Genomic DNA, 16650 nt, shown 5'->3' with positions numbered 1-16650 from the left:
CTTCAATCTTTCACCCACTTGTACTTAGTCATTTTAGCGAACACCTCAGATACTGTTGGCTGGTTCCTGTTGGTTGTGCGTGTTTTTTACCGACGCCATTATAAGGACACAGATCACTGCCTATTCACGAGTCCCGCAGAAAAAGTGATTGACAGGTGGTAATTATGTGTGTATCTTGCCTTTATTCATTTACTGTATGATTTGTTTATGGGTAAAACAAAGACCATCCAGGTCAGGTAGTTTAAACGGTAGGCTACAAATAAATAATTGGTCATTAATTAATTAATTATTCATAATCGAAAATCGAATCGAATCGTGCCTTTAGAATCGAAAATGTAATCGAATCGAGGATTTGGAGCATCGTGACACCCTTATTATTAGGCTGAAACGGAATGTAACAAAACAAAGATTCATTTATTCCGTAATTGCGCCCTACAGCTCCGTGCTGTAACTTCAACCTTTCCTTTAGCATGTCCAGAAGTCCAACTTTTTGTGCAATGGTTAGCACCTTCCTCCTATTGGGTGCTAGCGTAGGTGCCTTTGAAGGCGCAGAATGTTTTGTCGACATTGTGGGGTTTGTTGATGACAACATACAGTCCAGCATTTCAGAGTCACACTGCTAGCGATCGAAGGCTTATGTAAATGCTAGTTGAACTCATTCTGTACTGTACAGGAGACACGGCATGGAGGAGATTGATTGACAGTGGTCTACAGCCAATCAGGATGCAGAACACAATGTGCTGTAGAAAAAGCATGTGAAGTTACCTAAAAAAAAATCAGCAGAACTGTGAGGCCGTGAAAGGTGAACTGTGTTACAGCGAGGGACCACTGTAATTTTCATGTATTAGTCATTTTTGATTGTTTTAGGATAAAATTTTAAACATAAATGTTCAGTGCTTCAAGCTACGCAGAATAAAATTATAAATATTGAGCTGTCACATTAAGTTTAACATCTAACTACTGTACATGTGGCACAGCATGCTATAAAAGGCATCTTTTCCATGTTAAAATTAGTTTTTGAAACTAAATTTCTATTTTAGAAACGGTTTCTATTTCCGTGACGTCGCAGCAGAACAGCACTAGGGGGCAGCATGATGATAACAGCTTTTGTTATTTTCCCCACTAATGATATTCACAGGGACATCGTATCGACAAATAAAGGATTTTTTTCATGCAGTTCTTTGCACAACACCAAATAAATACCACAAAACAACGTGATGATTTATGTGATTTGTAATTGAATGCATTTACCTCTCCTATCTATCTCCAGATGGGCAACTTTGTCACATATATACTATTGCAGGGGTGGCCAACCCTGTTCCTGGACAGCCGCCTTCCTGCAGATTTCAGTTGCAACTATAGACTGTCAAATATATGGACGTAGTATCCGTGACATCACCCATAGGTTTCTGTAAAGCGCAAAAGAAGCCACAAGTAGGCTGTCGCCATTTTGTTCGCTCGTCATCGGACCTAGGCGGGATACCAAACAAGGGCAAAGAGGCGGAGAGTGAGCGGAGCTACAGACACCTGCTGTCATTTTCCTTGGACCTGGCTTAGAAACACTTTACTTTGGGAAAACGCTTAATACTTCATCACCTGCGACTCGTTTGTGTTCTGACCCCATGTGCTCGGCTGTACACCATATCAATAAAGTGTTTAGACTTTTAAAAATACTGTAGTAATTACATTGAGCTACTAAAAGTAAGTACATTGAGCTACTAAATATTCTTATGACGTTTTCCTACAGAAGGAAAACGCGAATTACTTCCAAACACTTCAGATATAGTCTGTGTTAGTATGCAGGACTATTGATGAAATCCAGCATAACACTGTATGACAATGCTTCAGATGACTGTACTACAGCCCATAGCTAATTAATCTGTCAGACTGTGGAGTGCATTATAGCTCTAAAGAACATTAAAAATGATAAATTATCTTAAATAAAACAAATACATTTATAGAGATGGTTTACAAGTATATAACTTGTAATAAGTAATAAGGCCACGTGAATGGTTTGTGAGCACAATTAAGTGCACACAGCATCCCATATCATCTGATAATTGTAGAGAATAATCCCAAAAGGCAACTGACTGTGTAAAGCCACATAAAGCAAAACAAAAATAGGATGAATATGCCGAAATCAGTGGCTAATCTGCCGGAGTCAGCTGAGGTGACGTGATGGCGAACAGCGAGACCTAGCTGTCAATCAAGTGGCCACACCCTTAATTTTGCATACTAAATATTACCTAATATAAAGAAAACTGATGAGTTATAAAAAAAATTCACCCCCCTCACAGTTGTCATGAAGGGTAATATTAGCTGTATGAACCAAAATCGTTCTTTGTACCAGTCTGTAAACACCTTTTTTTCTGCTGTAAAGTTGGCCATTCTAACAGTGGCTCAATTAAACTTTGCTCTATTATGGAGCCAGGAATAGCGGGTTTTCGATGATTTGCAGTTTTAGTTACTTTATTGGCCTCCTGAGGGAGAGCGGGAGGTTGCCGCTTGGTTGCTACCCATATCAAACACACCTGCCTGTAATTATCACGTGGTGTTCAGGTCCTAATTAATTGGTTCAGGTGTGTTAGATATGGGTAGCAACTGAAATCTGCCGGAAGGTGGCTCTCCAGGAACAGGGTTGGCCACCCCTGTACTATTGTATGACAAAGATCACCTCAGGGTACAGATTTTGGGCTTTATTCACTATTAAATGCTACCAATATGAGTTTAAATTCCAATTTACATGACATTCATGCCATACTGAAAGCAGCAGCAGATAGTTCACCTCAGATCTTGAAAATAAAATAACTGGCAGACGATTTGAAAATGAAAGCCAGTGACACAGTGTGAAAATGAAGCTGACACAGTGCAAACCAACTACACCAGTCACTCAGTAGCCTATTATTAATCTTAAAGAGGTTTTAATATGTGATAATTAGATTAAAATCCTTTACTAATTCATTAGGAGTGCAGTGGCCGGTGTTTAAATGTTTCTGTCATGTCAGCCAAATTGATGCAGACAGCCAAAATGCTTGTTGTGTTGCATGTTGTTAGGAACACGGTGTAACTTATTGCAAATTTTACATAAGACAGATAACATCCATAAGCAAAAAAGCACATCCACCCAAAATATTCTGACAGAAAAGGCTATTAAACATATATTTTAATATTCCATATCATTTTTATTTGAATACAAGCTCATTTTTAATGGTGGTAGTGTTCGTTAACAATACTGTACCAACCCTGGCTAGAATCCACACTATGTAGAATGTAATATATAATATGCAAATGAACCATCTGTTACTGCAATGAATGGATAGTATTGGATGAATAATTGATTTTCCTGTTCCTCTCTAGCTGTATGACGGCCCGAATGATCAAGCTAATCTAATTGGTACGTTCTGTGGAAATGTGCCTCCACCAGCCGGCACCACCAGCGGTACCAGCCTCCACATCGTCTTCCGCTCCGACATGTCCATCTCATACAGAGGCTTTCAGATGGACTGGTACCAGAATGGTAAGATCAAATACACAGCCAACTGGAAACTTTCCATGAGCAGAGTACCAAATAGTGCTTAGCCCACATGGGGTTTATGTTCATGGAAAGTACCAGGTTTTTTTGTGCACATGTGCCAGCCTCAAAAGCTTTTTGTTTAACATCCAAACCTAAGAGAAAAGAAAACTGTAGAAGGAAATAACATGGAGTCCAGCGACCTGTAGTCTCTAGAGTGATGATGTCATTGGATATGCAAGGAAAAAAGCAGTCCTAATGAACAAAGCAGGGATGTCACGCATGAAGGCTTCAATCTGATTGGCCAGCAGGGAAAAAAGAGCTTATTACCAATGATGAATGAATCCAGGAAAGAACAGAAGGGGCTTCTGGATTGTGTGCATATACAGTTGAAGTCAATATTATAAGCCCTTATTTCTTTTTTTAATATTTCCCAAAGTATGTTCAGCAGAGCAAGAAATATTTCACAGTATTGCCTTAATTATTTTTTCTTCTGGAATAAGTCTTATTTAATTTGTTTTGGCTAGAGTAAAAGCAGTTTTTAATTTCTTTCTAACCCATTTTAAGGCATGCCCATAGCCAAGAGGGTTCAGGTGGTTAGTCCAGAATTAGTTCTTTTAATTATTTTATGTAAAAAAAAAAAAAAAATTTATATATATATATTTATTTATTTATATATTTATTTATATATATAATGAAGTGTAATTTTAAATAACTATGGCCAGCAATTCGAATCCCATGGAGCCTCAAAGCCACAATAAAGTGACTCAAGTCACGTGACAAAACCCATCGAGCGGTAATGTTTAAATATTTGATGCGACATCCTCATCCATACTGTGATGCTATGGGTCAAAATGAGAAAGAGAGATGGAAGAGAAAGCAGGCAGCAGCATCATTGTCGCAAAATATTAAACATGTTTAAAAAGACTGCCAAACAGGGTAATGCTAACTTTACTTCCACAGAGATGAGAATCTGTCACTATGAGGTTCTAGACCAACTGGCCGCATTTGCCAGGACATCCTGTATATTGGGCATTACTGATTTGCCCCATTCCCTATTTTTGCGATTAAATTTTCTGAAAAAAACGATCTAATGAAGACTTTAATACCAAACGGAGTTCACTTCACAGCAAAAGACAATAATACCATCTTGCCTGTGTTTTTAAGGTTGTTTACACATGGAGGTTCATGTATCAACGCTGCGTATGCACAAAAACTTTGTGTACGCCAGATTTCACACTCACGTTTGGATTTACTAACGATGAAATTAACGTGAGAATTTGCGCTGGTCCTTGCCTAATTCATGCCTAGCATACATGCATTTCTTGTGTGTGTTTATTTTATTTCCATTGGGAACTCCTAGCGGCAATTGTGTTAAATTGCACACTACAAAGTATCTTTGAGCCGTGCAATGGCAGCTGTATGGGACGAGATCATCCGCATGTCTAGCAGGTATATAAGGTTTCCATACCATGCAGTTGACCAGCCAAGCATTAAAACGCAATTTGCAGCGATCGCCAGTTTCCCCAATGTAATTCCATAATGTGAGTGGACACACTATGGAATTACATAGTGTCATCAGTGGAAAGTATCAAATTGCAACATCAAGTAGTTTAACGAGCAGTTTTTAACATCAAAACATGAAGTGAATGAAACCAGAAGTCTCGAGCCAAAAAGATAAAAAAAAAAAACTCAAAAAAGATTGCGCCCGCTCGTCGGCGGAAAATAAGGTGAATACAGAAGGGCTAATAAATCAGACTTCAACTATATTAGCTTATTTTCTGTAAAAAAAAAACTAAATTTGCTTCAGAATGTCAGAGTGGAAAACTCTAGAAATGAGCAGACCAAAAAAGCTCAGTCTTGAGAGACGCCCTTGTTAATCTCTTGCTATGTCAACATGAATTAATAGGAATTTATTTTATTTTTAGCACAAACCTTTAATTCAGTCCGTTCACGTTTACAGTATATCAGAGAAGAATAATGTGCTCATTAAAAACAAAACAAAAAGATATTCTTTAGCCACCTCACTTGATGATGTTTTGTGTTTACACTTTTAAATATGTGTGGTTGTTGCAATGAAACTCACCGCTGGGTCAAAAGGAAATCTTTAACTCCGCAGTTGAGCTTGTTCATATTTTACTTGTATTCGGGTTAAGACAAGCCAATATATTTTTAAGAGTGTGTGTTTTTCTATGTTTGTGTTTGTTATTTTCTTTGTAGCAACAGCAGGATCAGTGTCAGAGAAAGAGAGAGACAGACACACACACACTCTGAAATCATACAGAACCTTCAATTATTCATGCTCTCCAGTCTCAGATGAAGTCATTATTTGGAAGGAAGTGATCTTGGTTTCCATGGACACAATGTGTAGTGTAGAACACTGTAATGTAGTTATGCAATGCTCACAGCTCTGTTTTGCAGCTGTGAAAAACAGGCCAGGGGAGGAGAAAAATCACAAAGATTCAAAACAAATACAAAAAGACCTTCCTTTCATATACTGTAAAATATATATATAGAGGCATAGTTCATTCAGAATTGAAAATTCACTGGTCCAACTCCAAAGCTATTAAAGAAGTATGAAATGTTTTTTCTTCTGTAATATTAAAGAAGATGAGAAAATGCAGTTTATACTGTAAATCACCAGCGATTCTGGTGTCAGATAAAAAATGTTGGTCTCTTTTTATATGAATTGGCCTTATTTACTATGTATTTGCTTTTTAAAGCTATCATTTGGTAAAATTTGCTTATTATCCACATGTATCTGTAATTCAATTTCTGTAATTACACTTTTAATAACGCTTTTGACCCCTCCCTTACATCTTAACCCACCCTTCAACCTACCCATACCCTCAAACGTGTCCTTTACCTTACATTTATCCCACCTAAATAGCACCATGCAGCCTATTCAAATGGTGTCACTTGATCGAATGGGTGTTATCAGTGGTTATCAGCTGATAGCTATGGGCCTGTAGGCTCAGAAGGCTGTTATCATCCATCAACATGGTTAATCAGCTTTAGATCACATACAGCCGGAAGTTAACGAGAATTATTTATAATATTTATTAAATGTCCCATCAATTGTATTTTTATTAATGTCTACCCCAATCCGAAACCCAACTGTCACAGTAATGGTAAAACAAATGTGGAGTCTTCTCTATTAGTATAGCTGATTAACCATGTGGAGGGATGATAACAGCTTTCTGAGTCTACTTGTAGGCGCAGAAGGTCCCTACTGGCCCATATCTATCAGCTGATAATCACTGATAATGCCCATTCAATTGAGTAATAACATTCCATGAGGGTGCATGATCACAATAAGCACATTGTAGTCAGTGGTGGATTTAGCGATTTGGGGGCTCTAAGCAACTCCAGCCATGGAGTCCCAAGTCTCATACACCCTTTCTACTTTTATTTAATTTTTATTCATCTTTTTTATATCACTCAGTCTTCTTTTCTACGTTTTATCTTACTGTAAGCTTTACATATTAAATAAAAGGATGTCTTAAAGTGAGTTTACAACTAAAAGAAATATATATTTTTGATAAATTTGACTGCTGGACTGCTCCATGTGGTGGATTTTTTTTTTCATAATATTATTACAAAACGTTACATCATTATAATAATATGATATTTTATTGTTTATTAAATAATATTTATGTAAAAAAAATGTTTGACTCTTACTATACAAAATATGATAGAAAATTATGTTACATATAGTTTATAGATAATTTATATATAGTTATATAATATAGTATATAGTTTATATAATATATAGTTTATATAATAATTATAAGATAATTTCTAGATATTCTAGATAATTATAGATATTTATTGGGGGCCCTCAGATGTCCTGCAGCCCTAAGCAGCCGCTTACCTTGCTTATTGGTTAAATCCGCCTCTGATTTATAGTTATTCATTATGCAAGTACCTAGTAGTTAAACCACTTAATATAAAGTGGGACCAAAATCATTAATGGTCTTCTAAAGAAAAATCACATCGCCAAGATGTTGGATGGCCTGAAGTTGAGTAACATTTAAATTTTAACATGACTATTAATATTGTGAGAAAAAATGTATGGACAAATAATGCCAGAGCTATAGAAACTCCTCAATTCAGCAAATTCAGTGTTTCATGGCCACAACCCAATTGATCCATTTTGTGAATCTACAAATGTAGCTCCACCCTCTCTTTGTCCTCTCACAGACCCGTGGACGCTGGTGAGATTGATATTATTGATTAAGACGGCAGGGGTGGAGAGAATGAATCCGTTCTGACCGATCTTTCCTGAATATCACATTACACTGACCACATTTGAGTCTTTTCATGCTGTGAGGGTCAATATGGTTTCATATTTCCACTGATAAGGCATTTCTCCTGTCTGGACAGTGCAATACGGCTGCCTGTTCTCTATTTCCAAATTCAACCAGAGACTCTTCAAAGAGTATTTGACGTTAAACAAGTATTGTGGACTTTATTTCAAAAGTATACTATGGTGATTTCACAATGGGAGTTTGTTAACCTCTTATTATAATGTTATTAATGGTGTATTACTAATATTAGTGTTCCTTTATTGTGCTTCATTGAGATTTCATTTCACTCAAATGGATTTACAAACTAATAACAGGAAAGTAGTCAATGTGTCTCTCTGTTGCCCCCTGCAGGCTGTGGTGGGGAACTCTTCGGCCCTGTTGGTACATTCAACAGTCCAGGTTATCCCGGGCAATACCCTATGAACCGTGAGTGTGTCTGGCACATCCATACCAGCCCTGGTAGTAGCATCTCCATCACCATCCTTGAGTTTGATGTGGAGTATCATCCTGACTGCAACTATGATAAGCTGGAGGTATGCAAAAAATATAAGCTAGCATCCATTATACTGCATGCATTGAATATGCCCTATCGCATTTACAACCTGACCACAGTTCATGAGAGATTTTATCCCACAATGCAGGGCTCTTAATAAAGTATCAGAGGATTTTCCAGTTCCTCCACGATCTGTAAATGTAAAGCAAAATCAAGCAAACTCTTGAGAATTTTGCAGATCTCTCAATTTTTTATGACATGCCACAAATTTTCTGCAAACTCATGGCTTGGATCAGGAATGTGCAAACTCGGTCCTGGAGGGCCGGTGTCCTGCAGATTTTAAATCCAACTTGCTTCAACACACCTACAAGGATGTTTCTAGAACGCCTAGCAAGAGCTTGATTAGCTAGCCCAGGTGTGTCTGATTGGGGTTGGAACTACATTTTGCAGGACACCGGCCCTCCAGGACCGAGATGCTTTCTATGACAACATTGTGACATGTTTTCACCCAAAGAATGGTTCTTGTCGAAGCACACCTCATGTGTTGTTCAGGAGTGAAGTTCCAGTACCCTGACAGACCTTGTAAATCAGGGGTCTCAAACTCAATTTACCTGGGGGCCGCAGGAGGCAAAGTCTGGGTGAGGCTGGGCCGCATAAGGGATTACACACAAAAAAAAGTCCTCAAATGTCATTATTAACAGTTTTAATTATTTCTTCCGAACATGAAGTGTCCTGAACATTAATAGAACATTGAGTGAAGATTATGAACAGTTCTTCTGAACATGGCATCTTTTGCCTACTTCTTGCTGCCAGAGACTTGACAGCGCTTCTTCTCACAAATCTGAACCACATTTGGCTTTAGAGCGGAAGCAGTTGAGACCTATTATTGAAGTCCTAGGGAAAAAAGTGGGGGAACTCACTCAAAACTTCCATTCCCTCACCTAAAAATAAAGGCATATATATGTATAAATAAAACACCCCCACCCCACTCCAGTCACATCAGTCTGTACCAGTCTGTACCTATAATACTTCTACCTATAATATCAATATATATAAGATGCAGGGCAGGCACGTGCACACATAGGGCTCAACCTGTGCAGAGCACATGCCCTTTTTAGTCTTGCATAGAAAGTGCCCTTGCAAAATGATCAAAAGTGCCCCCGCGACTAGACACACCCTCGGTCCCGCCCTTCAGTAGGCGCGCGATAACACCGCTCTTGAGTACGCGCGCGACAACACAGCTGATCAGAACGCGCGCTACAACGCGCATTGAGTGACAAGCGCGCTGTGTACGGATAGAATCAGCGGAGCGGGGAGCGCTCTCTCTCCCCGCTCCGCTGATTCTGTCAGAGTACAGCGGTCGGCGCGGGCCACAAAATATTGCACTGAGGGCCGCAAATGGCCCGCGGGCCGCGAGTTTGAGATCCCTGTTGTAAAACAATATCCAAAATTGTTGAAATCCCAATGCGCACACACCACTTTTTTTACTCAGACATTTAAAAAGAACTTATTTTGGTGCAGTAATCACAATACCGTGAAACTGTGATATTTTTATTCAAGGTTATCATATCATCATAATTTTTATATCGGGCTATGCCTACTCCAGGCACTCGAGTGACATCAATCCAATACTCACTCTCTGTAGCATCTCGAGCGTAACAGTTTGGATAGCTGCAGTTATTCCTTCTTTTAGTTCTTCAATGTGAAACTTTAGATCTTCCTTAAATTGACAACAGAAAGAGCTTAGCTCCTTTTCTTTTTTGCAGAGTTCTTAATTTTTAAAGTTGTAGTATTCTTTTTGTGGTATCACCTTGTATTATGCAGCCCTAATCATGCATACACACCATTAGAGTTACCATGCTTTATTTACTTACTTACTTACTTACTTAATACCCATAATAATGTCAGTAAAAAATTGGAAACCCAACTCTTAAAGAAAACATTCTAACTGAATTTAAATGCTTGAATAAAAGAGTAATTTTACGTTAACAACATTTTAAACATTAATAAATATTAAACATTTGGATATTGAACATTTCATATTAAAATTACGTGTCTAAGTAATTGCATGATTAAAATTTGATTAACTTTTTTTCTTGACTCAATTGCATACTTTAGTTAGTTGTATATTTGATATTAGGTTAATTATTTTAATTACTATTTGGCTACATTTGAAACATTAAAATAAAGTTATTAAGTGCTATTTATTTAAGTGAACTCAATGGTTCTTGGTCTAAAATCAATAAATATGGTAGTCTGTGGTATGTTTTTTTATTGCAAATCAACACATACTGGTACAAATTTTAAGAATAGCTTCAGGAAAATCAGTCAGTTTAAGCTGCAAAAATCAGAACAAAAGTCCTGTGAAATCCTGGAGGGACTGATTTTCTTTCCACTTCAGTTAAAACGGTGTGTGGGTGTGTGCCTGCTCATGCCTGGTTGGCATCGGCTGGGCTCTGTGGGTGTGTGTTTTGTAGTGTAGACCTGAGGAATGCTGACCTCCACTGTAGCACTGAATGGAGCCACCAAGGCAGAAATTAACTGGAAGTCAGAGCTTAGTGAAGGGCTTAGAGACTCTCTCATATGCGCACACACACACACTTTCTGTGCCACACAGATGCCTGTCAACCAGACGTTGCTTTATAACTGCATTAATATTAATGCCCTATGGTTCATCACGTGAATTGTTTGCTTGCTCATTGTATAAATGTTTAATATGGGATGGTGTCTGCACTGTATAATGTGCTTAATGTAACAATAGAAACATAATGCGATTTGCATGGATGCCTAAGCAACAGTTTATTTGACTGATTTTTTTAAATTTTATTTTTAAGAAAACCAAGCATAATGATGATTTTATTTAAAAGTCAGGATGTCAAAAAGCAGAGAAGCTGGATTGAACTTATTTTTTTAATCCCATTTGATTTATTGTTTTGTAGTCTCATGAAGCAGAATTCTGGGTTACTTTTAATCGAAGTAACTTTGCAACTACATTAGTCTCATAAAAGGATTAGTATAGTAATCGCAGAGTTTTAGGTTAGAGTTAAGTATGTTTGTCAGTAGAAAGTCAGTTGGGGATCATCTAAAAAAGTTAACATATATTAAAAATATAGTTCTCCCAAAAATGTTTTTACTCTCCCACATACGGTTTTATACTTTTTATTAGTTTCTTTCTTCTGTTAAACACAAAAGGACATATTTAGAAATGTTCTAGTTGATGGGATTCATTAACTTCCAAAGTAGGAAGAAAAAATACTATGAAAGTCAATAGGTTCTGTCAACCAGCATTATTTTGTGTTATACTCTAATAGTCTAACTCTAATAGTCTTTGAAAAAGTGAAGGGTGAGTAAATGATGGCAGAGATTTCATTTTCAGGTGACATATCCTTTTTTAAATTTTCTAATGAATTATAGTATAAAAACTAGTACTCAGAATGTCTAATGCCGAGGTCAGACTGCATGATTTTAGCCCCGATTTCGGCTCGCCGACAGGTTTTGAGAAATCGCCGACAAATGCCTAAAATCACAGGCAAATCGCTGCTCGTGCACGTGAGTGACAATCACACAGTATGAACTATCAAAGACGCGATCTGAGAGAATCGCCGATGAGTCGCCGATGCCCGTGAGATATTTGGCGTGCTGAATATCTGGAGCAGTCGGCGATTCAAATCATGCCGTGTGAATTGAGTTTTGACTGAAAATAACATCAGCGATCGCCTACAGCCAATGAGAGAGAAGCATTCACTTGCATGTGTGTGTGTGTGTGTGTGTGTGTGTGTGTGTGTGTTTGCGCGCTCTTTTTTGGTTTATTTGGACCCACGAAATGGAGGAAAAACTAGTGGAGGTTTGACAGGACACAGGAGCAACCGTGTCTGTTTGACGTTTAATACAAAAAGAAATTAGTTTATTATCGATGTTAAAGAGAAATGGCTAATTCCCTTTAAACCCAGGTGAGCAAACATGTACATGTTCTTCCCCATTAAAGGCTTCTTTCTCATTATGTGGTTAATAACAAAATATATAATACGTGTTTTTGGCTGTAAGACGTAGTTTGGACGACGTTGTCGGCGATTCTTCCTATAGTAAAGTCATGCAATGTGAAAGCCCTTGTCACCGATCCATCTTGCAGTGTAAACAAAGCAGCGACGAAACGCTTGCCCAGATAGTCAAGCAGTGTGAAAACATCTGTGACACGACTACTTTGAAAATCATGCAGTCTGAACTCGGCATAAGGGGGCCTATAAAGAAGTTTTATTCACAATGTCTTTTGGAAACCATTAGAGTTAACAGGTTTTGCACAGATTGTGTACTAATACTTTAATGACTAGTAGTTGATGTAGTTACAAAATTGTGCACATTGTAGTTGCAAAGTTGTGATGTAATCTATGAAATGTTAATTCAGACATTTTAGAATGTCCGTTGAGGACCAATAAAATAAAGAGCTATCGGTCCCACTTTATATTTGGTGGCCTAAACTAATATGTACTTACACTGAAATTAATCATTTATTTCAATGTACTTATTGCGTACATTTTTACATTGTACTTATGATTGATTAAACACCTGCATGTAACTACATTTGTAATTAGACAGTTGACCATCCCCTACACCTTAACCCACCCTCAAACCCGGTTGAGATTACATTAAACATCAAATAAAAATGCATATTTCACAGGACCTTTCAACCTACCCATACCACTAAACATCTCCCTATCCCTACTCATGTCCCACCTCAAGTTCATTGTATTTATATTTTAGTACATATAATTAAGGCCACCTGTTATAAAGTAGAACCGTTCTATCAGATATTGTGAACTAAAACAAAAATTGTTGTGTTCAAAATATCCAAAGTGTCCCCTAACCTCTGAACTTTATTTAGGTGTATGGAGGGCCTGACCTATCTGCTCCGCGATTGGCTCAGCTCTGCACCACACGCCCTCCCAGTAACCCTCTGCAGGTGTCCAGCACAGGTAACGCTGTCACTGTTCGCTTCACATCTGATGCAGTTGTCAGTGGCAGAGGCTTCAACGCAACATGGATAGAGGTCCCAGGAGGTAAGTTACTTCTCTGTTATAGGAGATTTCAATCTGCAGTTCAATCTGTAGTTCAATATGGTTCCATTATATTTAGTGCTGGGCAACGATTAATCACAATTACTTGCATCCAGAATAAAATTTTGTTTTGACATAAAACATGTATGTTTGTATGTATGTGTACAAACACATCTATAATACACACAATACAGTTAATACAGTTGAAGTCAGAATTATTAGTCCCCCTGTTTATTTTTTCCCCCAATTTCTGTTTAAGGGAGAAAAGATTTGTTCAACACATTTCTAATCATAATATTTTTAAAAACTCATTTCTAATAACTGATTTATTTTATCTTTGCCATGATGACAGTAAATAATATTTGACTAGATATTTTTCAAGACACTTCTATTCAGCTTAAAGTGACATTTAAAGGCTTAACTAGGTTAATTAGGTAAACTAGGCAGGTTAGGGTAATTAGGCAAATAATTGTATAATGAAGGTTTGTTCTGTTGACTTAAAAAAAAAATTCCTTAAAGGGGCTAATAATTTTGTTCTTAAAATGGTGTTTATAAAATTAAAAACTGCTTTTATTCTAGCTGAAATTAAACAAATAAGACTTTCTCCAGAAGAAAAAATATTATCAGACATACTGTGAAAATTTCCTTGCTCTGTTAAACATCATTTGAACATCATTTAGGAAATATTTAAAAAAGAAAAAAAAATTCAAAGGGGACTAATATATATATATATATATATATATATATATATATATATATATATATATATATATATATATATATGTGTGTGTGTGTGTGTGTGTGTGTGTGTGTGTGTGTGTGTGTGTGTGTGTGTGTGTGTGTGTGTGTGTGTGTGTGTGTGTGTGTGTGTGTAATACACTCACATACATAAAAACAAAACTTGTATACGCATATACTTATATAAATCTATCATTTTTGCACAGATAATTAAATTTACATATAATTTGTATCATATAATTTATATCTGCATTTAGATAAACATTTATCTTAAATATATGCATGCATGTATTTATTTATATATAATAAATATACAGTGTACACACATATATTATGTCAAAAAAAAGTTTATTTTGGATGTGATTAATCATGATTAATTTTTCCCCAGCATTAATTATATTATTTTTTATATTTTTATATTTTTTATATATAACAATATTTTATATTGTTTACTTTCCTTTGAAACCTTTAGGATGTGGTGGGAGCGTTACAGCCCCCAGCGGAGAGATCCACTCTCCACAGTATCCCAGCAACTACCCAGACAATGCGGACTGTTCTTGGGTCATCACGGTGGACGCAGGTCATCGAGTCTTCTTCAACTTCACTGATCTGGATATCGAAAATCAGTTCTCATGCAGTTATGACTATGTGGCTGTGAGTAACTGAGCTGTCTCTGAGCGCCTGATGCATGTCATGCCCAAATTGCTGGTATCTGTAAATTTGTGATGTTTACGATTGAAGGACAAACCTGTTCCTGGAGTGCTACTGCCCATATAGAACTCTGAGGTTGGCCAATATATGAAAATGACACATATTGACACAGTTCATAAATCATATTTGGATTTCACATATAGAAATGAAATTAATGCAACATATATTCTGAAATATTTTTTATACATAAATACATACATATGCTCAGATATATTAACTATGTTATATATGTGTTCATATGTTTCAACATGGCAATTTTGCGGTATTCTGAGATATATGTTGCATTTATGGATGGCATAGAGCAGGGATTCCCAATCTTTTTTATTCCGGGACCCACTTAGGCAAATAATCTCAAGACCCACCATAATATTTTATTATGGAAAAATGGGTTAAAAAATTTATCCATTCAAAGCAGTCAAAAATTTATGGTGTGTGGCTTTTTGGATTTTGCGATTTGATATGTACAAAATGAGGCTCAAAGTGCTTTTTGTGGGATGCTGGCTGTAACTGTGATCATTTTTTTGTTGAAAAAGATCCTCTTCTTTTTTTCAAAAGAGAATATGATCAACCTTTGATCAAGCCCCTGAATTATGATCAAGCCCCGTCACATCGCAGTAAATTCCACTGCTAGTGTAGTCATAAGAAACTAAATAGCTTTTTGATCGATTACTACAGGGGTCACCAATCCTGGTCCTGGAGGTCCGGTGTCCCTACAGGGTTTAGCTCCAACTTGCCTCAACACACCTGCCTGGATGTTTCAAGTATACCTAGCAAGACCTTGATTATCTTGTTCAGGTGTGTTTGATTAGGGTTTGAGCTAAGATCTGCAGGACACCGGCCCTCCAGGAACAAGTTTGGTGACCACTGGACTACTACAAGCTGGGAAAACGTCAGATAAATATGACAATGCAATTAACTTTATAGCTGAATAGATCTAATATGGGACAACAAATAGCTTCAAATGATAGAATACATAGCAAACATTAGAAAACATTGACAATAAAATAAAAGGTTTAGTCTATTAAAATCGATGGCCTATCCAGAAATTAAATAAAGCTATAAAATCTATTTCACTTTTAATTGTATTTGCATATTGATTAAATTTACTATAATTATTTAGTGAAGAGCAGCAAATGAATGTCTCATTGTGTTTTGTTTGATAACAGAGGTGTTAATGTAAGAAAGCACAGATCTATAATGAAGCATTCGACTACTTTAATAACTGTTTGTGCTCATTTAAGAGAAAATTAGTACTGTTTAAAATAAAACACGCAGGACGGAGCAAAAAAAAAAAACGAAAAAAAAGAAGCACTTTTTAGATGGTCTCTTACTGAGAGCTCCGCTCTGCGCGAGCTCTACCCGCTAAACGCAGATTGCGAGAGCTCAAACGACCCACAGTTTGAAAACCCCTGGCATAGAGGCTCAGTGGTTAGCACTTTCACCTCCCAGAAGGTCACTGGTTCGAGTCCCGGCATTTCAGAATCAGTTTTATTGCCAAGTGTGCTTCACACACACACAAGGAATTTGTTTTGGCTACAGAAGCTTCCAGTGTACATGAAGTGACAAATGACAACACAAAATAAATATGAAAAAAAAAAGATGATAAACATTAAACAGATGGAATGGAGAAAGTATTGCATTGTATATTGATATAAGGTGCTTTGACAAGTGTGTATGAGAAAGTATTGCACATGTTTATTGCACAGTAGGGGAGTATTTAACTGTTCATGAGGTAGATGGCCTGAGGAAAGAAACTTTTCCTGTGTCTGGCTGTTTTTGTGCTCGGTGCTCTGAAGCGCCAACCAGATGGTAAAAGTTCGAAGAGGTGTGCTGGGT

General features: G+C 37.0%; 1 protein-coding gene and 1 long non-coding RNA gene across 2 annotated transcripts in view; one reads left to right on the top strand and one right to left on the bottom strand.

The window, feature by feature from the left end:
• The window catches only part of cubn (cubilin (intrinsic factor-cobalamin receptor)), a 115998-nt gene that overhangs the window by 51846 nt on the left and 47502 nt on the right, over positions 1 to 16650 (top strand). Inside the window, exons 27-30 of the mRNA XM_087309808.1 lie at positions 3358 to 3517; positions 8173 to 8354; positions 13194 to 13368; positions 14576 to 14757. Of these exons, the coding sequence (XP_087165934.1) occupies positions 3358 to 3517; positions 8173 to 8354; positions 13194 to 13368; positions 14576 to 14757 (699 nt within the window). The remainder of the gene's footprint in view (positions 1 to 3357; positions 3518 to 8172; positions 8355 to 13193; positions 13369 to 14575; positions 14758 to 16650) is intronic.
• On the bottom strand, positions 10286 to 14033 carry LOC147831120 (uncharacterized). The gene is made up of 3 exons (XR_015525235.1): positions 12845 to 14033; positions 12538 to 12768; positions 10286 to 11752 (listed from the first exon to the last, which is right to left on the bottom strand). It is a non-coding gene; the product is annotated as an uncharacterized LOC147831120 (long non-coding RNA).

The sequence above is a fragment of the Danio rerio genome, chromosome 24 (genome assembly GCF_052040795.2).
Source record: "Danio rerio strain M-AB ecotype USA chromosome 24, GRCz13ab, whole genome shotgun sequence".
NCBI classification, from domain to species: Eukaryota; Metazoa; Chordata; class Actinopteri; order Cypriniformes; family Danionidae; genus Danio; species Danio rerio.
The sequence above is the reverse complement of the archived record's forward strand: the minus strand, read 5'-3'. Positions and strand labels throughout refer to the sequence as shown.